General features: G+C 36.0%; 1 protein-coding gene across 1 annotated transcript in view; it reads left to right on the forward strand.

The window, feature by feature from the left end:
- Positions 1–23,532, forward strand: part of SLC30A9 (solute carrier family 30 member 9) — a 77,291-nt gene that overhangs the window by 37,929 nt on the left and 15,830 nt on the right. Inside the window, 9 exon segments of the mRNA XM_027598805.2 lie at positions 4,093–4,111; positions 4,114–4,159; positions 6,755–6,857; positions 15,034–15,089; positions 17,247–17,382; positions 20,168–20,207; positions 21,299–21,370; positions 21,828–21,935; positions 22,985–23,150. Coding sequence (XP_027454606.2) covers positions 4,093–4,111; positions 4,114–4,159; positions 6,755–6,857; positions 15,034–15,089; positions 17,247–17,382; positions 20,168–20,207; positions 21,299–21,370; positions 21,828–21,935; positions 22,985–23,150 — 746 coding nt within the window.

The following is a 23,532-nucleotide window of genomic DNA, read 5'->3' on the forward strand; positions in this document are numbered from 1 at the left end:
CTTGTTTTTCTTTGGTATTTTTCTTTGTATTAGGGGAACTCTAGTAGTGATATATATGAACTTACTATGTCCTGGGTCTGCCAAAAGCATTCTCTCGTCAGAACAATATCTAACTGTCTGATATCTAATTTCTCAATGTCCTTTTAATACATTTCTCCTTTATAATACATTTCTACTTTCTTGTCTGTTTCCTTAGAATTCTAATTCTGTGAATTTATTTGTGATAGTCCTTTAGAGCATCAGAAGTACCTTTGTCTCTACTTGCTGTTATAACCTTGAAGTGCAAGTAGTGCTTTGAGTATTTTACCCTGATTTTACTGGCAGTCCTTTTTGAAATATTGCCAAATTTTCTAATTTTGGTCCAATATTTTATTTTATTTTTATTTTTTTAAGTTTGCAGACCCCTGAAGTATGATGTTCATGAAGCAGGGTTTTTTTTGTTTTGTTTTGTTTTTTAAGATTTTATTTATTTATTTGACAGAGAGAGACACAGCGAGAGAGGGAACACAAGTAGGGGGAGTGGGAGAGGGAGAAGCAGGCCTTCCGCTGAGGAGGGAGCCCAAGGCAGGGCTCGATCCCAGGACCCTGGAATCATGACCTGAGCCAAAGGCAGACACTAATGACTGAGCCACCCAGGCGCCCTGTTCCAATATTTAAAAAAAAATTGTTTATTATGAAAAATTTCAAATATATACAAAAGTAGAAAAAATAAATATTTGATATACCCATCTTCCAGTTTCAGTAATTCCCAGCATATTGGCCCTTCTGATCTTTAAGGGGCAGTTCTCCAATTGCTTTTATTAATGGAATTTAGGGGTGACTTTAACAGGATGCTTCCCAAGGGGGTTGTGAATCCTGGCTCCTTGTAGATCTCTTGCTTTTCCTTGGACTTTGTCACTATTTCTGATCTAATGAATACCAACATGTTTTCACCTTTTCTGTAATCATTTTTTATCAGCAATCTGTGCTCCATGAATCTCTTTTTCCTTATAACATTCTATTCTAATTTTAAAGATCTCATTTTCCTTCCTTATCTGTCTTACTTATCCCAAAAGTTCTCATACCTTTCTTCTAAAGAAAGATTTCTCATCTTCACTTTAAACAACATCTTTTCATTTATCTCTGCATTTTTTTTACTGTTCCTAAAATAATTTTTTGGAATTTTGTTTTTCTCTTTTCAGCCAAAGGATACGGCACATTCTCATTATGATAAAACAGACATACTCTGGTTTTTATTAATCAATAAACAATAGAACTCAGAAATCTAGAGCCATGGTCAGAATTTGTAGTTTGCAAATCTAAGTTCTAGTAAATCGTGGATAAGGTTTCTTCCTGCCTAATTCCTCGTCTTAGCTTTGGAGGCAGTTCAAAACAGAATTTGGGGGCATCTGATTGCACATTGTTTGTCAAGAGCTGGCCTTAACACTTAAAATCTAGAAGCTCCGCCTTGTGTTCTCTTGTCCACAGGGAATGTAGGAGGTGCTATTTAAAATCTTGGTCTGCAGACCTGACTGCAAAACACTAAAATAGTGAGAAAAATTTAAATAGGCACTTTTCTCCCCTAATTCCTGATATGGAATCTCACCTCAGCTTTCTTGGCAATACCCAGCCAGGGTGCATCTATGGAATTCAAGTGTAAACTACAGCAGCCTGTCTTACAGCTCTCAGTGAGGGCTGTTTCTACTTCTTCAAGGCTATTGTTGTCTGTATGCAAGGGTACAAAACTGCCGTAAGCTGTGGTGACTTAACAAGAAGTTACTCTTTCATGTCATGACCCCAGTAACAACCTAAAATTGTACTCCTTATTTGTTTTCCTCATCTATTTCTTAGAGTTCCAAGCCAGTACATTAGATCTTAAAGACTCTTTTGATTTAGACTTACCCAGTAAATTGTAGACAACTCTACCTGTCTTGCCCAAATATGGAGCCATGAAAGAACAGAAAAGAATGTGTACCAACTCCCAAAATAAAGGAGGGAGCTAATAAGCATGCCCAGCATTCTCTCCTGAATTTACCTCACTAACTTAGTCAACCTCCAGAGGGCCACTGAGGAGGAGGGGAGGCCACCATTATCACGGGGTGGGGTGGGGGGCAGGAATCTCTTCTAATGGAAATCTGAGAAGGAAGAAGTATTCAAGTGCCCACCACCAGTAGCAAGTATTCCTTTTCCTCGGAACACCCTTGTTCTCTAGGAGCCCAAGGTAGTCTTTCTCCCTGGTTTTCCTTGTACTTCATTAATACCTCCACTTCCTCCATCTCTTCTGCCAAAAATCTCTGCTTTTACTCAATCTCTAAATATTGGAGATTCATTATAGACTCTTTTATATTTAAAGCCCATTAGCAGGTTCCAACTGGCATTTTCTCCAAGACAGATACCTAGTGTACTTGCTTCTCACCATGCCTCTTCCTGAAACCTTAGTCTAAATCATCACCATCCTTTACCTGGAGTACCCTCCTAATTGTTCTCTCCACCTCTGCTTTTGTCCCCATAATTTATTCTCTACATTTTATGAAAGATTTATTTATTTTTATTTATTTGTCAGAGACCAGAAAGAGAGCACACAAGCAGGGGGAGGACCAGCCAGAGGGAGAAGCAGGCTCCCCGCTGAGCAGGGAGCCCGATACGGGACTCGATCCCAGGATTCTGGGATCGTGACCTGAGCCGAAGGCACACGCTTAACTGACTGAGCCACCCAGGCATCCCTATTCTCTACATTTTAAACTATATCTTTGTAAAACCTAAATTTGACTGTACCAAATACTTGCCTTAAAAATCATATGGTGCCATTTTGCCAGTAGAATAAGAGTTACACTCCTTACCATAGTTTCCAAACTCCTGTGGAATGTGGTCCCTGCCTCCTCCTCTGTCCTCAACCCCTACCATTTTCCTTGCTTTCTATGCTCTTAGCCACACCAACCCAATCTTATTTTGTCCTTTCCATATACCAAACTTATTTCTGTTCCACAGTCTTTAAATGTGCTATATGTATACTTTGCCTGAAAACCATTCTTCCATATTTTTTTCATGGTTGCTGCCTTCTCATCTTTGAACCTCTTTCCTACTCTAGCTAAAATAACCCTTTCCACATTCGCCCTCCCCCCATACATGATCCTTTTTTATTTTGTTTTGTTCTATTTTATTTTGTTATGTTCATTATTATCTGATGTTATATTTTTGTTTATGGATTTATTCTCTATCTTCCTGGACTAGATTGTGAGATCAGTGAAGGCAGGACTCTTGTTTTGTTTACTGTCAGGTCCCAGCCATAGAATTACTCCAGGCATGTAGTAGTTGCACAATAAATGTTTCTTGAATAAATGACATAAGGCAGAATTATATGAAGTACTTTAATAGAAATGTAAAGTTCAATAATAAATGTGCAGCAGAGTGAGCATTTATTCTCTGTGACCGACCAAGGAAGGCTTTACATAGAAAAATGCCAGTTGGCCTAACATGGAATAGGATAAGTAAAAGCTGGACAAATTGTGGTAGAAGATGATGGTAGCATTCCAGGGAGAGGAAAGAGCAGGAGACAAAACACAGAAAGTATACATTGCAGGAACAGCAAAACTACATTTAACTCAAGAAAAATAGTTTTCTTGGTTTGTTTCTTTTGGTTTGTTTTGGAATTAAACATATTATCACTCGAGGTCTTTGGTATTTAGAGAGCAGTAAGGAGTTAAATTAGAGAAGCAAACTTGGCTTTGGACATTCCTTGTTTAAAAGTTAAGTTGCTCAGGAAATGGAAAAATTTTAGAGTATATCAGTATTCAGTACATTTTTATCACTTTGTCCCTAGTTTCTGTGTAACCAACTCAGATTTTTTCTGGCAATAGGCAGGAGATTACTTACAAGGAAACAAACAATTAAGGTTTTGGAAAAGGACTCACATGTACTCTCAATTTCTATCTTCTCACTTTTTAAAGTGGAGATTCTGGAGAAAAAGAAGCAAATAACTAAATCTAGTTGTTCAGAGGGTTTAATAGAGGACATATTTTCTGGTGTGTCAGATCACTTATAAGCATTAAACTGTTTCTCTGGGAAATTTTAAAGATTTTTTTTTGTGTGTGTTTTTGTTTGTTTTTTTTATAGCCACGGTCCAGAACGACATCAGTTTTTTTAAAGGGCCAGGAAAAGTGGTGATGGTTGCCATTTGCATGTAAGTACCATTTAAAATAGAAATATGTTATTTTTGGGACACCTGGGTGGCTCGGATGGTTAAGCGTCTGCCTTCGGCTCAGGTCATGATCTCAGGGTCCTGGGATCGAGCCCCACATCAGGCTCCCTGCTGAGCGGGGAGCCTGCTTCTCCCTCTGCCTGCTGCTTCCCCTGTTGGTACGCGCTCGCTCTCTCTCTCTCTCTCTCTCTCTGTCAAAAAAAAAAAAAAAAAAGAAGAAATATATTATTTTTAATGTGTGTATCTATGAATGTAAAAATTTATTACTTGGTATTTAGGTAAAGAGTTATAAGTTCATGTTATTATAGAAGGAAGTTGAATGAGCCTTTGTTAATATTGTCAGTAAAGTGATGAGGGAAGAGTCCATATAGATATCCATGCTTGTGCTGGGTCTATTTTTGGAGTGATTAGGATCTAAGAATAGTTGCTCTCTGAAAATTCTTTTATTTTCATTGGCGTTGAAAGAAGTCTTTTTTAAAAAGGTGAATTGGCTGAGATCATTTTTTGAGTAACTAAATCAACCTGGGTCATAACTACTGAAGAATATTTACATTCTTGTTTTTCCCCATTTAACTTGGAAGAACATAATTGCTATTTGTGCCTCTTCTTTTTCCTTCTGTCTTCTTGATTCCTATTGTTTTGTTATCTTTTTTCTCTTTTGCTGATTAATCTATTTTAGGATATTTAAAAGTATTAATTCCATAATTTATTAGTTTGTTTATTTCTAAAATATATACATATGACATGTCAGGAATTGTGGTAGGGTCTTGAAATACAAAGATGCAATTCATAATTCTCATCTTTAAGGATTGGAGGGGCACTAGACTGGAGGATGTCATGTACAGTAATGCAGAGAAGAGATGATGATGCACTAAACTGAGATAATGAAGGTAGGGATGGAAAGACATGTTTAGGTCCAAGAAGTATTTAGGAGGTGTGGTCAAGCATGGGCCCAGGTTTCTGGTTTGGACAATTGGATAAATAATGGCATCATCATTGAGAGAAGGAGCACTTGAAGGAGGGGCAGGGTGGCAGCAAAGGAAATGAGTGTATTTTTGAGTTTGAGTGATCTGCCTGTAGGGCACCCAAGTGGAGTTGGTCAATGGCATTAATTCTTCTCTTCAGTAAAGTGAGGTTAAACTGCTTAGTGTAATACCCAGTACATAACAGGTACTTAATTAAAATATTAATATATGTTGGGTCTGAAGCTCACAAAGGAAAGCTGGATTAGGGATTTAGAGTTGAGAGTTATTGATACAGAGGTGATAATTAAAGCCATAGGAGTAATTTTTTTTTTAAGATTTTATTTATTTATTTGACAGAGAAAGACACAGCGAGAGAGGGAACACAGGCAGGGGGAGTGGGAGAGGGAGAAGCGGGCTTTCCTGCTGAGCAGGGAGCCAGATGCGGGGCTCGATCCCAGGACCCTGGGATCACGACCTGAGCCGAAGACAGACACTCAACGACTGAGCCACCCAGGCATCTCAAGCCATAGGAGTAATTAAGATCACCTGGAGAATGTGTTTGAGGTGTGAGGAAGAAAAATCCCTCAGGAGGAAACCTTGAAGAATGCTAACATCTGTGAAATGGGTAGAGGAAAAGAGCCTGCAGAGGAGACTGAGGAAGAGAAAGCAAGACAGAAAGGAAAGCAAATCAGGAACTAGGAGGAAAACCAGGGATATCATGGACGCCAAGGAAAACATTCCTTTAAGAAAAAAGTGGCATATGCTTCTGTGAGATTAAGGAAAATACTAAAATGTTTTCAGGAATTTAGTAGCAAGAAACAGTTGTGGTATTGATACGAATAATCTACTGAGGTATCTGAGGCATAAGCCGTTGTTAAATGGACTGAAGACTTAGTGCAAAATGTGGAAAATGGATACAGCAAGAGGAGCTATAATTCTTTCAATGAAGTGGAAAAGAAGGGAAAGAGAGCTGGAAGGGGATGTACAGTTTCCTTATTTATACAATGAGGATATTAATATTTATATAATAATAGTGTTATAATAAAACATGGTAAGTGACTAAGTGTAGTGCCCGAGATAAACCGTACCAGTCATTACTGTTGGAATCTGAACAGCTAGCTTCCCCAGAGCTAACCATGTTTATTTTTAGCATCTGTTATCTTCTAGTATGCCTCTGAGACTGCTTGGTCTAGATTTGTCTTCACCTCTGGCATCTGGCACCTTCACATCTGGCCTGCTTAAGTAAATAGACTTTGATTGTGACATTAGTGTGCTGGACAATATCAAGTGTAACCTACCCTAAGACAATTTCCTTTCTAACTTTACTTCATCCAAATATAAAACACACTCTTCTCATAAGTTCTCAAAATATACTTAAGTAATTTGTTTACACATATCATGTGTCTTCATTTGAATATTTAATGATATCATCTGTATTTTTCAAATTTATTCTCTTATTACCTAAAATACAATAAATTCTTAAAGGCTAGAGATTCTTTTTAATTTACTTTGAACAGAATCTAGTATGGAGGTTTATATACTCAATTAAATAAGCTTTTGGTGGAAATTTTTATCAAAACCTGTGCTAAATTGTTTTATCTTTCTCTCCTAGCAATGGATTAAACTGCTTCTTTAAATTTCTTGCCTGGATTTATACCGGTTCAGCAAGTATGTTCTCTGAAGCTATACACTCTTTATCTGATACTTGTAATCAGGTAAGGTGTAAAAGTTTTTTTCTTATTAATTTTAAAGTAAATTTTTTAAAGCTTTGGTCTAAAAGTAAAAACAGATGATTCCTATAGTAGGCTTGAGGAATAAAATGAAAGTTTGTTTTTACTTTTGATGATGAAGTACATAGAAATTTGATCCTAGTATTTTATTTATTATTTTTTAAATCAAGGATCTTCTTTATTACTTTTGTTTTTGAGAGCGAGAAAATGAGGTGAGTGGGTAGGGAGGGGGACAGAGGGAGAGCGAGAAACTCAAGCAGGCTCCAGCACCCGGTACGGAGCCCAGTGCAGGGCTCGATCTCCCGACCCTGAGATCATGACCTGAGTTGACATCCAGAGTCAGACGCTTAACTGACTGAACCACCCAGGTGCCCCTGATCATATTTAGTATATGTGCTGCCGAAGCGAGCACTACCCCTGATCATATTTAAAGCACGTTGTTATGCTTTAAGAACTTAACAACAATGGAATATGAAGTATAACATTATCAGTAGTAAGTGTTGGGCAGAATCTTTTGTATAAGAGATTCTTATCATTAGGTAGAAATTTGGTCTCTGAATATGAATTCTTTTGACTGTAAGGGCCAATTAAGTTTTTTGAATCAAGCTATAAAATAATCAGGACGCCTGGGTGGCTCAGTGGGTTAAGTTTCTGACTCTTGATTTTGGCTCAGGTTGTGATCTCAGGGTCATGGGATCAAGCCCCACATTGGGGTCCATGCTCAGTGTGGAGTCTGCTTGTCCCTCGCCCTCTGCTCCTCCTCCGCACACGCACACACACTCTCTCTCCCGCTCAAATAAAGAAATAAAGTCTTAAAAAAATAAAGCTATAAAATAATCACAAGTGATTAATGAATTAAAATGATTTCACATTAGACTGTTTTCTTTTTTCTTTAGATTTTATTTATTAGAGAGAGAGAGCATGAGCCGGGGGAAGGCCAGAGGGAGAAGGAGAGGGAGAATCTCAAACAGACTCTCTGCTGAGCATGGAGCCTGATGTGGGACTTGATCTCACAACCTTGAGGTCATGACCTGAGCTGAAATCCAGAGTTGGATGCTTAACTGACTGAGCCACCCAAGTGCCCCTAAACTGGGATTTTTAATTCCTTTGCTTGAATGTACAAATGAAGAAAGATTTTTATAAAATTAAGAAACCCAGAGCCAGCAGAAGGAAGGAAATAATAAAGATTAGAGAAGAAATAAATGGTATAGAAACTAGAAAAACAATAGGTCAATGAAACCAGGATCTGATTTTTTTTTTTTTTTTTTAATGAGAGCATGCATGTTCTGTGTGTAAGTGATGGGGGAGAGTGGCAGAGGGAGAGAGAATTTTAAGCAGACTCCACCATTATCATGGAGCCCCACATGGGACTCGATCTCACAATCCTGAGATCATGACCTGAGTCAAGGTCAAGAGTCAGATGCTTACCAGCTGAGCCACCCAGGCGCCCCTAGGAGCTGGTTCTTTGAAAAAAATCAGCAAAATTGATAAGCCTCTAGCTAGATTGATCAAGAAGAAAAAAAAAGGACTCAAAAATTGCAAATGAGAGAGAAATAACCATAACCACAGAAATGCAAAAGACTGTAAGAGAATATTATGAGAAGTTATATGCCAACAAATTGGATAACCTAGAAGAAATGGATAAATTAAACTACCAAAACTAAAGCAGGAAGAAATAGAAAATTTGAACAGACTGATGACTAGCAAGGAAATTGAATCAGTAATCAAAAATTCCAGGGGTGCCTAGGTGGCTCAGATGGTTAAGCATCTATCTGCCTTTAGCCCAGGTCATGATCTCCAGGTCCTGGGATTGAGCCCCTCATCTGGCTCCCTGCTCAGGGGGGCAGTCTCCCTCTGTCTCTCCGCCCTGCTCATGCTCTCTCTCTCTCTCTCACATGAATAAATAAAATCTTTAAAAGAAAAAAAAAAAGCCTCCCAACAAATGAAAGTACAGGGCCAGACGGCTTCGCAGATAATTTCTACCAAACATTTAAAGAAGAGTTAATACCTATTCTTCTGAAACTATCCCAGAAAAATAGAAGAAGAAGGAGAACTTCCAAATCCATTCTATGAAGCCAACCTTACCCCGATACCAAAACCAGGTAAAGATACCACCAAAAAAGAGAATTCCAGGCCAAACCTCTGATGAACATAGATGCAAAAATCCTCAACAAAATACTAGCAAACCAAATTCAACAATACATTAAAATAATCATTCACCACAATCAAGTGGGATTTATTCCTGGGGTGCTAGGGTCGTTCAGCATTCCCAAATCAATCAGTGTGATACATCACATCAATAGGAGAAAGGATAAGAACCATTTGATCCCTTGGGGGGATGGGTTGGCCTGGTGATGGGTATTATTAAAGAGGGCACATACTGCATGGAACACTGGGTGTTATATGTAAACAATGAATCGTGGAATGCTGCAAAAAAAATAAAATAAAAAAAGAACCATATGATCTTTTCAATAGATGGGGAAAAGCACTTGATAAAGTACAACATCCATTCATAATAAAAACCCTCAACAAAGTGGGTTTAGAGGGAACATACGTCAACAAATAAAGGACTTATATGAAAAACTCACAGGGAACATCATAGTGAATGGGGAAAAACAGAGCTTTTCCCCTAAGGTCAGGAATAAGACAAGGATTTCCACTCTCACCACTTTTATGCAACATAGTACTGGAAGTTCTAGCTACAGCAACCAGACAACAGAAAGAAAAGGCATCCAAATTGATAAGGAAGAAGTAAAACTTCCACTATTTGCAGATGACATACATGGTATATATAGAAAATCCTAAAGACTCCCCTAAGAAACTACTAGAACTGATAAGTGAATTAAGTAAAATCTTAGGATGCAGAACCACCATACAGAAATCTGTTGCATTTCTATATGCTAATAATGAAGCAGCAGAAAGAGAAATTAAGAAAACAATCACATTTACAATTGTGTCAAAAATAATAAAGTCTGTAGGAATAAGCTTAACCAAAGAGGTGAAAGACCTATACTTCAAAAACTATAAAACACCAATGAAAGAAATTTAAGAAGACACAAAGAAATGGAAAGACATTCCATGCTCATGGATTGGAAGAAAAATATTGTTAAAATGTCGTATTACCTAAAGCAATCTACAGATTTAATGCAGTCCCTATCAAAATACCAACATTTTTCACCAAATTAGAACAAACCTAAAATTTTGTAGAACCACAAAAGACCCTGAAGAGCCAAAAGAATCTTGAAAAAGAAAAGCTAAGCTGGTGGTATCACAATTCCAGGCTTCAAGTTATATTACAAAGCCATATTAATCAAAATAGTATGGAACTGGTACAAAAGTAGACACATAGATCAATGGAACAGAATAGAAAACCCAGAAATAAACCCACAATTATACAGTCAATTAATCTTCAATAAAACAGGAAAGAATATCCAGTGGGAAAAAGACAGTATCTCCCATAAATGGTGTTGGGGAAACTGGATAGCTACATGCAAAAGAATGACGACAACTTTCTTACATTGTACCCAAAAATAAATACAAAATGCATTAAAGACCTAAACATGAGACCTGAAACCATAAAAATCCAGAAGAGAGCAGGGCAGTAATTTCTTTGACAAAGTATTGGGACCACATCAAGATAAAAAGCTTTTGCACAGTGAAGGAAACAGTCAACAAGACTAAAAGGCAACCTTTTGAGTGGGAGAAGATATTTGCAAATGACATATTTGTTAAAGGGTTAATATTCAAAATATATGGAGAACTGATACAACTCAACACCCCCCAAAACAAATAATCCAAGTAAAAAATGGGCAGAAGACATAAATAGATATTTCCCCAAAGAAGACATGCAGATGGCCAACAGACACATGAAAGGATGCTCAGCATCACTCCTTATCAGGGAAATGCAGATCAAAACTACAATGAGATATTACCTCACACCTGTCAGACTGGTTAAAATCAAAAACACAAACACCAGTGTCGACAAGGATGAAGAAAAAGGAATGCTCGTGCACTGTTGGTAGGAGTGCAAACTGGTACAGTCACTGTGGAAAACAGTATGGAGGTTCCTCAAAAAGTTAAAAATGGAACTGAAATACAGTAGTTGCACTACTGGGTATGATCCAGAAAATACAAGAACACAGGCGCCTGGGTGGCTCAGTTGGTTAGGCATCTGCTTTCGGCTCAGGTGATGATCCCAGGACCCTGGCATCAGGCCCTCTATCAGGCCGCCTGCTCGGCGGGGAGCCTTCTTCTCCCTCTCCTGCTCCCCATGCTTGTGCTCTCTCTCTCTCTCTCTGTCAAATAAGTAAATAAAATCTTAAAAAAAAAAAAATACAAGAATACTAATTGAAAGGGATACACGCTTAACGACTGAGCCAGCCAGGCGCCCCTCAATTGGGTTTTTAAAAAATGTTTTATCCATCTCTCTGTATGTCGAAAATGTCCATAATATAACGTACAAAAAGACATGATCTCAATTGTGATCATCTTTTCAAGCACCCACACACCCCTCCCTGAAGTCTCTCACAAATATGTTCACAAAAGCAACATTAACAACTAATATACAAGTGTATATAAAGATAGTCTGAAATACCCGTCAGACTCTTAAATGACTCCCTCTTCTGTCCTGTTTTCTTTACAATGGGAATGTGTTAGCGTTCTAACTAGAAAAACAAATTAATTTCCGTAATAGATTGAGTGGCAACAGAGGTAAATAAAAGCTGAAATCATTTGGTATTAGTGCTTTGAGAATCCTTGGTGAAGAGTTTGTCTTGATTAGCGTGGTCAGAAAAGCTTTGATGAAAACAATTTCAACTGGGCCTTACTGAGTAGATGGAAATTGTATTTCTTATGTTCTTTTGAAAACTATTAGGGGCCCTTGGTGGATCAGTTGGTTAAGCGTATGACTCTTAATTTTGGCTCAGGTCATGATCTCAGGGTTGTGAGATCAAGCCCCATGTTGGGTTCTGCACTGGGTGTGGAGCCTGCCTGAGGTTCTCTTTCTCCCTCTCCGGCTGCCCCTCCCCGACCCTGCTTGTGTGTCCTCTCTCTCTCTTCTGAAAAAAAACAAAACAAAACTGCTTTAGAAGTATTATAATATCTTTAAAAATTCTAAAGGACTCCTGCAACTCAATAGCAAAAAACCTTTCTAATTAAAAAATGGGCAGAGGATCCGAATTGATATTTTTCCAACTAAGACACACAAATGGCCAAAAAGTACACGAAAAGGTGCTCAGCATCACTAATCATCAAGGAAATGCAAATCAGAAGCACAATGAGCTATCACCTCACACCGGTTAGAAGGGCTGTTATCAAAAAGACAAGAAATAAGTGTTGGCGAGCATGTAGAGAGAAGGAAACCCTTGTGCGCTGTTGATGGGAATGTAAATTGGTACAGGTGCTATGAAAAATAGTATGGAGGGTCATAAAAAAAAAAGAACTACCATATGATCCAGCAATTCCACTTCTGGAATTCTTATCTAAAGGAAACAAAATCCTATGAAAATATATCTGCACCCTCATGTTCAGTGCAGCATTATTTATAATAGCCAAGACTTGGAAACAACGTTAATGTCCATTTTGATAGATGAATGGATAAAAAAATATAGTATGTATGTGTACACACACACACAGGAATATTATTCAGGCATTAGAAAAAAAAAGAAAGAAATCCTGCCATTTGTGACAACATGGATGGACTTTGAGGGCATTACACTTAAGTGAAATAAAGTCAGACATAGATACTGAATTATCTCACTTATATGTGGAACAAAATAAAAACACCCCAAACTTACGGATAGAGAAAACAGATTGGTGGTTGCCAGAGACAGGGAGTTAGTGGAGGTGGGTGAAATGGGTGAAGGTGGTCAAAAGGTACAAACTTCCAGTTATTAAAACATTAATTTGTTGTAATATTTTTATAACTATAGTATTTTTTCTTTACCTCTTGAAAGACTAAAATACGTCAAGTTTTAAATTTAGACCTGTGCCTGTAGTGATATTTAGGTTTACAATTTCTGTACAGTTCATTTTTTAAAACTTTTCTGCTAAATAATATACAGTACATCATTAATACTAATTGATATGAATTTATCGAGCACCTGAGTTTATAATGTAGTGTTTAGAAGAAATCAGTCTTTGCTCTTCTGTAAGGAGGTCAGAACAATTAGAAAGATATTCCAAGATGACATTTAAGCAGTTGTATGATAGTATGATACTGAAGGAAAAATCAAAAAAGGGAAGGAAAATCATGGAGGGGGAAGCATTTATAATACTTCTTGGCCAGTAGATATTAATATCCGTTATGTTGCAAATCAAAGAGATGTAGGTTATATTTACATACGTACATATATATATATATCAGTGTGTATATTTATATATGTATACACACACACATTGTAATTATGCAGAAAAAGGTGTGAAAGGACACATACCAAACCTATCTCATGTTACCCTACCTCTGGGGGGAGTGAGGGGGACGGGATTAGGGATGGTCTGTGATATCTTATTTTTATAGGAAAAACTAATAAATTTGGTCCACATTCAGTTTATGAAAAACTTGATATCCTACACTTCATTGTGTGGCCAACCTGAATATTAAGGATTTTAAAAATAATTGAATACCCATTGGCTATTTTGTAAACATTATAAACACACACACATATATATGTATATATACACACACACATACATAGTGTGAATTAATGAAATTTTCAGTTTAATTTGCAAGTTAAAAGGATTCTGTGTTCTATCTTAATTTGCTTTCATTTTCTTGGTTTGATTCCCTGAAAAGCCATCATCTGTGTTTTAGGTAGTTTTAACCCTCTTTTTCTTTGGAATCCAGTAGAAAAAAAACTTGTAATACTCTGTGTATTTAGGGTAGGATTTCCAATATCAGAACTTAAAAGTCCAGTCATATATTTGTTTTAGCCATTTCCAAGGTGGTGTAATCTCTATTTTACCAGAGAGAATGTTTCTATCAAGTTTTTTGTAACCTACAGGGAAACCTCATCTATGCAGAATTTGGTTGTCTTGGAGCTTTACCTATCTGATTATTTGATACCATGCTGAAAAAATGGAAAAGCCCCAGATTAGGCAAATAATACCACGTAGGGTATTCACTCGGAGGCCTTGTTATTTTTATTAAATAAATAATTCTAATAAGGTAATCTTTTTTGGATATCTAAACTCACATCAAATTAGAATAGAAGGGGCTTACTAGGGGCAAGCATACTAATATTGGGAGTTTCCATTGGATAACTCTTTTTAACAAAAGATGCAACTGAAAAACCAAATAAATGAAAGAAAGGAAGAAAAGATCAAGTCTGGGGAGGAAGGAAGGAAGGAGAGAAAGGTGGTAACTAGGATTAAAGACATGTTCATATTTTTGCCATATTTACTTTATGTTTTTGGTTCTTTAAAGAAATAAAGTCTTAGTTGTAATTAGCCCTACATCTTTATTCCCTCCTTCCATACCCCAGATAATGTACATACTGATATGTATACTCCCTGTGCATGGCTTTGGAAGAGCTGGTAGAAATGGATGTGTCTGTATACAGTGTATACTATTTGAAATTTGTACTGTCTTATTTGTATAGCAATATGTTACTTTTCCTATAAAAATATCAGACATTACAGACTGTCCTGATCCTTCTCTCCTCAGAGGTACAAACAGTTGAATGTATATTCTTTTAGACCTTTTCCTGTGCTTTATGTTGTATGTTGTCTACAAAACGACGTTAGTTTTTTGTACTTTACGCACTGTTCCTAATTTGATTTTTTTCCTTCCACTTCAATGGTATGTGTAGGAGCTTTTACCATGTCAGTACCGAAAGCTCTGTCTCAACTCCATTCTTTTAAACCGTTGTAGATGTAACTATGGTTTGGCAATACCAGCATTTATTTTGCCATTCCTTATTGAGGGATTTTTAGGTTGGCTTTCACATTTTTTGTCTTTATAAGCAATGGTGTTTTGAACCCCTTTGGGTTCATCTTTATTTCTCTAAGGTAAGGACTGTAAACCAGAATTGCTGGGCTGTTGTGTTTGTGCGTGTGAAGTGGTTCTTTGCCATTGTCAGATTGCATACTCCAGATTGGTTCTACCACACTATACTCTCCATCTTGCTAATAATTATTTACCCTTTTTTCTTCTTCTCCATAGGGTTTACTAGCAGTGGGCATCAGTAAGTCTGTTCAGACACCAGATCCTACTCATCCGTAAGGACATTGCCTTTATTTTATTTTATGTTTTTGGCAGCAAGTCATTGAAATAAAAGCAGGTGAATTTTAGAAGTCTCCTGCAGTTTATATACCTGCATTTTTGTGTTAAAGATTTGGTCAGTTCTTTCACTAGAGGATCTAAAATGTAGGACTCAAAACACAGTGTCAAAATAAATTCAAGATATAATTTGAAATTTGTGTTTAAATTATTTTTATGCTTTGTAACAGCATAGAGATCTTGTCCTCTTCATATTTGATAATTAATAACAAAGCACACATTTTGATCTTAGAGTTGTGTTTTATTTGGTTAAAGGAAACATTCTACATGTAAACTAATAGGCACTGAATCTAAAATTTTAGTGATAACTTTTATTAAATCCATATTTATTGTATTTTAATCCTGTTGTGACTTGGAAATAGTATTCTGCTAACATTTTAAAATTATTTATTTGTAAAATGAGTATTCTTTTATATTATTTTGAGTCACGTCAGTTATTTTATAGAGATTTTTTTCCTTTTACTAACATACCCAGCTAATACTTTTGAATTCCACATGTATCATTTATTTAACAAGTTTCAATAATAAAATTTGATCAGTCTTAAGGCAGAAAAAATATACTTTTATTTCTGTAAAGGAGTCTGCCTCTGTGCTTTATATAAAGGCCTTTTGTTTTTTGCTTAAAGCAAGACACTACTGTTTTCTCATAAATGATAGTATATTTTGAATATCCTAGAACTATCAGTGAGCAATTATAGAGAGCAAGTAGCTTTCTAATCTACTAATTACACATCATTACACTATTTTACTGTGTCAAGAAGAGAATTTTTTTCCTGATTAGTTTTATACACCAAAATTTTAAAAACAGGATAAAATTTTATAATTTTAGGTTGTGAGGATTTCTTTTTAAGGTATTTTCAACAATCTGCTTCAGTGCTGCGCAATAGAATTTTCTACAGTGATAGAAATATTTTATATCTGTCCAGTATGATAGTCAGTAGCTACATACACGTGGCTGTTGAGCATTTGAAATGTGCCTACTGTAAAGATCTACATTTGAATTTTTATTGTTTTAATTAATTTAAATTTAAATAGCGTTATGTGGCTGATGACTAATATGGGACAGTGAAGATCTACATAGTTAAAATTTTCAGTCAGAACCTACAATTTTTTGAAAACACATAGAAGGAAAGTATTAGCACTTGATTCAGATTTAATTAATTAAATTAATTTACTTTAACTGAAATAAATATATATATATCCTATATTTCTTTGGGGGGTACATTTAAGAAAAAGTAAATTGTTCTAAATCAAACAGGTAGAACATTGTCACATCTATAAACTGAGAATTCCCTATGGCAAGATTAATACATATTTGCAGAAATAATTAAAAAGCAGTTTTAATTAAGACCTATTGTTTAAATTTGCATCTTCCAGAAGGGTGCCATAGAGTTCGGCTTTGGGAGTAAATTTCCTAGGAAATATTTTTATTAATGAGTGATTCCTTTCCTCGTATAGTATATAGGTTTTTGAGTTTCTTAAAACTCAGTATTTTATTGATACATACAATAATACAAAATAATACACATATTTACCAAAGATTCTTTAAAAATGAGATTTTTTTGAAAAAACTTGCCATAAAAACACCCGAAAAACTGAAGCTTATAGTCCTAATAATAGTAGTTAGTTGCTGTGTGCTAAACTATTCAGAACCAGCCCCAAGTATCCAACATCAAATTATAGGCAAGAAGACCAAATGTTCAGTTAGAAGCTGTATTACAGGGAAATTTCAGTGTCATCCTCTCCATTAAACACCTGAATGCATTTTTTTAAAAAGATGAATTTTATCAGTATTTGTGGTACATAATAGTAAATTGACTCTATGTAATCAGAACAGACTATATGGAAGAGGGATTAGAAAATACCTGAATTCAGTCATATTCACTGTTTTTCTGTATTTTCAAAGATCTTGCAGTTTTTTCCCTTTATATGTTATTTTCCGATTAGATTTAAGTTTGGTATTTACATTTTACTTAAATATAAAGCCATAAACATCTTTATATTGTAAGAAGTTTTTGGTTTTCTTTTTCATTGACTTATTCAACATATTTTATGAAACTATTTGTATTTTTTGTAAACTTTTTTTTATTTTTCAGGTATGGATTTTCAAATATGCGCTATATTGCTTCACTAATTAGTGGTGTTGGTATTTTCATGATGGGTGCAGGATTATCTTGGTACCACGGAATCATGGGACTGCTTAATCCTCAACCAATAGAATCTCTTCTATGGGTAATCTTTTTTCCCTTCAGTTTTCAAGTAATATAAGAATGATTAAGTACAGTAGAATGCCTTTGTCATATTGATGTTAAAGGGACTAACACATACCTTTTTGACTGTAATACGGGGTTATGTGTCTGTAGTGGTGTTTTTTAGGACATGACTGCACATGACCTCTAAATTCATATGGTTCAATGATGTTGAACAAGAGTATCTCTGTAGGTACAGGGGCACCTGGCGACTTGGTGGATTGTGCAACTCTTGATCTCAGGGTTGTGAGTTTGAGCCCCACATTGGGTGTAGAGATTACTTAAAAATAAAATCTTAAAAAAAAAAAAAGAAAGAAAAGAGTATCTCTGTAGGTACAATCGTTAAGTACTGACTCCTGGGTTAAAATCTTGGGCAGTTCCATTAATTTCTTCACTTACATTGAAGAACAAGAAGATCTCTGTTCATTTTTAGTCCCAAGAATAATGTCAGTAATTAAAATATCCAGTGCCACAAGACAGTCATAAGTTGGAATTGTTGTGTTTAAAGATTTTTTTTTTTTCACTCATGTAGGTAGGAAGCCTGTACCAGGGGAATGGGAGGATGGGAGCATGGTCACCTTCTGTATTTTCCTCGCTAGGGCTTCTGCCCTTCTCTCCTACTTCTGAGCTTGCCTCTGGCAGCATCAAAGGTAGGGAGAGAGGACAGAAAAGTACTACTTTATTGTACTTTACTGGCACCAGCATCGTTTTACATTGGATTCCTCTGGCCCTCATAGACACTTAAAGCTGCTTTTTTCTCTCATGGAAACTTCTTGGAGATTACCCTGCATGTCCACTCCGACTCTAGCTCCCTTGGATTGGTCATTTGGCACCCCCTTTTAGCTTCTGCTTCTTAGGATGTAGTTCCAGACTCTTTCTGCTGAGGTTGTCTTGCATTTTCGAGAAGGCTCTTTGGGCAGTTCATCTCTTTTCTAAAGACTCTTACTCAGAATCCTGTTTGGGCTCTGTGTGTTAAAACAGACATCTTTAATGCCCTCCCAGTGAGCATGCAGTTTTTTTTATTCCCCCAAACATAATCATCTACTCTGTTGACACAATCAGTATCAGTAGACTTGCCAATAAATTTATTTTTATATGTGAATTAGACATAGTTCACTATAATCTCTAAACACCAGGGATGCACATCCAGCTCTCTGAACAATCTTTACAGTTTAATAGCTTTCTCCAAAGAAATCTTCACTTTTGGCCTTAACCTTAGCTCTTCCTCATGGGTTAGTGGGTGTGGAGCTAGGAGTTGTAAAACGAGCCTTGGGCATTCTCTATGCAAAGCCTGAAGGGATGGTACAGCACCTCATTTTGGAATGCGGGAGTACTTATAACCTAATTTGTTCTCAGTTGGAATGAATCTCATTTAACATCTTTTCCTCCATTCTGAAAAGGTTCGGCCACTTTATAGATACCTCATTCTTCCAGCATTCATCTGAATTGTATAGTATTATTTTACAGAGAATAAGTGGTTAATGAAAATTAGTTAAATTTTCAATTGTGTTTAAATTTTCAATTGTACTGGGAGCTCAGGGTACCTGGGTGGCTCAGTTGGTTATGCATCTGATTCTCGATCTCTGCTCAGGTCTTGATCTCAGGGTCCTGAGTTCAAGCTCCACGTTGGGCTCCATGCTGGGTGCGGAACTTATTTAAAAAAAAAAAAAAAAAAAAAAAGCTCCTAGGAGCTCTTCTGTCTTTTTGCAACTAAATGAGGTTATATCAGACTATGACTCTTAGTTAATAAATAATAGATTCAATGTACCATAGACCAATTTATGTTTATTAGGTATTGGGATCTTTTGCTGATATATGCTGTTTCCCTTTATTAGGTGATAAGTGTGTCTTAAATCCTTTCAGGAAGGAGATAGAAGGATTAAAAAAAATACTGGGCAGTTTAGCTACTGTTTTAATTATGTTGTAGGTTGGCAGTAAGATTCAGTGGAGATAGCCTAGAGTTGAGACTGGAAAACCCATATACTAGATCTTACCCTGGTATCATTTCTATGTACTCAAGCAAATCACATAGCCTTCCTCAGTTTCCTTAACAGAATTGTAAGAGTATTAGACTAGGTTCAGAATTTTCCAAACTTCTATTTTAGGGAAGCCCAGGGTTCCAAAAAGATGATGCTGAAAATTCTCCATATGTTTCGTTTGAATTTTATTGCAATTGTTAAAAATTTGTGTTGCTAGGTTATCTCTTAGATTAAAGTTTTTTGCAAATCTTTATTTAATTCAAGTGTGTCCTGGTACTGTGAGGAGGGTGGTGTAATCCCCCTCTCCCAAATTGGTCACTATTTATAACTGCTTATCTTTCTGAATCAGGATTGGTACTGGGCGTCCAAACAAAAGCCAGAAGTTACGTGGGTAGGGGTATGGATCTTACTGTATCCCGGTATCCACACCCCAGATTTCAAATGTTTGTGTTCATTTTGAACTTCAGAAAATGTTTTATACTAATTTTTTCATCTCTTATATCATGAATTTAACTTAGGCATGGTATAACATTCTATAGAGTAGTCAGATTACTCTTCTAAGTATTAAAAAATGAAATGACCATCAAGTCTTTTTTTATTCTTTTTCCTTTTATGAAGATATACCATCTATCTCATTGCCCTCATTTGAGCTATCTCCCATCAAGATTCTTATCTGGCTAGGATTTGAATTTATGTTTCCATTTTAAACATTATAAACTTTATGCATGAATCGTTGTGATTCTCTAATGAAATACTAACTTACACTTTATTTTAATACCTCTTTTCTAGGCATATTGTATTTTAGCAGGATCATTAGCATCTGAAGGAGGTATGTACTGTTACAGTATCTCTTTATTCTTAATTTAGTAATATATATTCAGCAGTTCATTTTTATAAATTGCTAAATTCCACTGATTAAAGAAAAACTATTGAAATAGGAATCTACTTTGAGGGAGTAAATTCTTTGTATAATGTACTATCGTTATTCCGGTAATCGATGTGGGCAAGGGAAAAGCTGGGTTTTTTTGTTCTTGAGTATCTTAATCATAACACTCAGAACGTTTGGAATGGAGTCTAAAAACATAACTATATATTGAATTTTTAAAAATCATGTTTTAGTGGGGCACCTGGGTGGCTCAGTCAGTTAAGCAGCTGCCTTTGGCTCACGTCATGATCTCAGGGTCCTGGGATTGAGCCCTGCTTTGGGCTCCCTGCTCCATAGGGAGTCTGCTTCTCCCTCTCCCTCTGCTTGTGCCCCCGGCTTGTGTTCTCTCTCTCTCTCTCTCTCTCGATCGCTCCATCTGTTCTCTCTCTCGATCACTCCCATTCTCTGTCAAATAAATAAAATCTTTAAAAAAAATAAATGAAAGGTTTTAGTAGTGTTAATCATGGAAGGCTGACTCTTTGCAATAAAACATTTCCAGGTTTCTGCGAGGTTCAGCTGTAGCAAGTTTTATGACAGAAAAGCACTACATCATGTAGGAAACTGCCTAACTGGTTGTATTCATAGTATGCTTACTTCCGATACATTTGCTTACTTCCGATACATTGTCATTTGCTATGCATAGTGTTCCCTTAATCTTTGACAGTCTGTAAAATGGTGATAACACCACCTGCTTCAAAAGGTTGGGAGGATCAAAAGTGTTGTGCTTAGTGTGGTGCCTGCCCACTAGTTGCTGTCCAATAAATTAAGGTCATTAAGGTGGTGGTAACGATATTTAAATTATTATGGTTTAGAAATATGGGATTCCTTGTATTATGATGATAATTGGAGTCTAGATAATGACTTGTTAATACAGAACTTTTCTTTATTGACAACCCTGGCATTAAAAGTGTTGTACCTATTTATTTTGAGAAGCCATCTTTAAAACTTGGAGGCATGAAGTTTTTTTCTTGCTGATATGAATGCTTTTCTTTCAGCAACACTTCTTGTTGCTGTAAATGAACTTCGTAGGAGTGCTCGGGCCAAAGGAATGTCATTTTATAAATATGGTATGTATGTTAGAAACCAGTTGTCTTACTTCATCTCCTTTATTTTCTAAAATTGCCCAGTACTATTGCTTTTTCCTTATAGGTGTGTACAAAATATATCTCGATGTCTTCTCTGTATGGCTCTTATATTATATATCATCTCTTTTAAAAAGAGAAACGTAGTGTGATATGAACATGAATACTTTATATTTGGATTTTAACTTAAGTGACTACCGTTTTTTCTACATATGTTTTTATAACTAGAGAAAGTAATTTGACTTTAAATTTCAGTTACTGTCAACATTTAAACTAATAAATTATGTTTACATGGAACAGGGCTTTTAAAATCAGGATCTCATACATTTTTTATCTTAATTTATATCTTAATTTTAAATGGATACTTACTAAAATGTTGCATGATAGTATCAAATTAGGATTTCAGAAAGTTTCTTTTCTTGTCTCTACCCCAATGATTAAGTAATGGAAAGTCGTGATCCTAGTACAAATGTGATATTACTGGAGGATACCGCAGCAGTCTTGGGAGTGACAATAGCAGCTACGTGTATGGGCCTTACTTCTCTAACAGGTAAATATTTCTTAAGTTACAGGTGATTTATTTGTACTACTTAAATAATTCTCTAATATGTGGGTATTTTCTTTTATATCACTGAATAGTTTTAAACCAATAGATTGTTAAATGCTAATTGCATACTAACCATTTATTTGTGTAAGACAGATAAGACAGTAAAAGTCTTCAGAGTTCTCTCTCAGAAATTTTCTTAGTTTGAAATAAAGACGGCTGTTGTTAGAGCATTTCTGTAATGTGCTAAACCTTTCTAGCTGTGCCTTAATAAATTATGCAACTACTCTGAGCTTAGTATTGATAATATTTGGCCTAGTGACCTCAAAGGTTTATTAAGGTAATATATGGGAGAGAACTTCCATTAACTCTAATACTGTAAATAAATATATATTGTAGCTCTGATTCAGAAAGTCTTAGGTAAGGCCTAAGAACTTGCATTTTTACCAAGTTCTCAAGTGATGCTGATGCTGCTGGTGAAAGAACTGTACTTTGAGAACCACTGCTCTAAGGTACCTGTGGCATGCAATGAATTAACTTCTCCCCTTTGTATCTAGAATGGTACTAGCTATGCATCATCCTTGGTTGAATGAAAAGAGTGATCCGTATCATTTTTTGTATGGCTTCTCTCACAGAACCTTGATAAGAATAAGAAACAAAAGGTGGTTATTTTTTTCAGCTGTGGATCTCACAGTGTTGTCAGCGTGAGACAGGAAAAGTGCTACTGATATATCAAAAAGAAATGGATTTTATTATATTAGTAGTATGTATATGATGTTTCTAAAATGCTCTGAACCCTCACTCATGTAATGACCATATGCAAGAAATAGATCTTAAATAATTAAACCACATAATACTTCTATGTAATGTGAAGCATATTGTAGCATGTAGCATCCCCATTTTGTAGTATAGTAAACTTATTAGGAGAAAGTCATTAAAGGAATTAGGAATGAATTTCAGGTCCTTTGTTTTACTAATTCTGGTTCTTTACTCACTAAAGCTGATTGATGAAATAATAGAAAATGTTAATTTACTGACTTCTGTGCTTTATTTAGGTAATCCACTGTATGACAGCCTAGGTTCTTTGGGTGTGGGCACGTTATTAGGCATTGTCTCAGCATTCCTCATCTACACTAACACGGAAGCGCTCTTAGGGCGATCCATCCAGCCAGAGCAAGTACAACGGCTTACTGAACTCCTGGAGAACGACCCATCAGTAAGGTCAGCTTATTCCAGTGATGCTGCTAAGGTTTATAAAAACATATTAAGAAATAGAAATGCTTGGTTTGTAAATACTTCCAGAAGAGTTTGTGGTTCCCTAGCCTTTAGCCTTTTAATCTATGACTTTTCAGACTTGCAACCTTATAAGAAAACAAGTGAAAGCATTTAGGAAACTCCCTGTTTTCTTTTAAATTCTGTATATCTTTAATTTTTAGAATAAGGAACACTTAGATGATGTAATGGGAACAGAAGTTTACAAGTGGTTATCTCCATAATGTAGAACCACTTCTGCGGAACCTTCATATTTATTTTTGCCTTGTATTTGTATTATAATTACAAATTGCTATATTAAATTTAAGAACATTTTTATTCAATGGGGAAG

Source organism: Zalophus californianus, chromosome 2, assembly GCF_009762305.2.
Source record: "Zalophus californianus isolate mZalCal1 chromosome 2, mZalCal1.pri.v2, whole genome shotgun sequence".
Lineage (NCBI taxonomy): Eukaryota > Metazoa > Chordata > Mammalia > Carnivora > Otariidae > Zalophus > Zalophus californianus.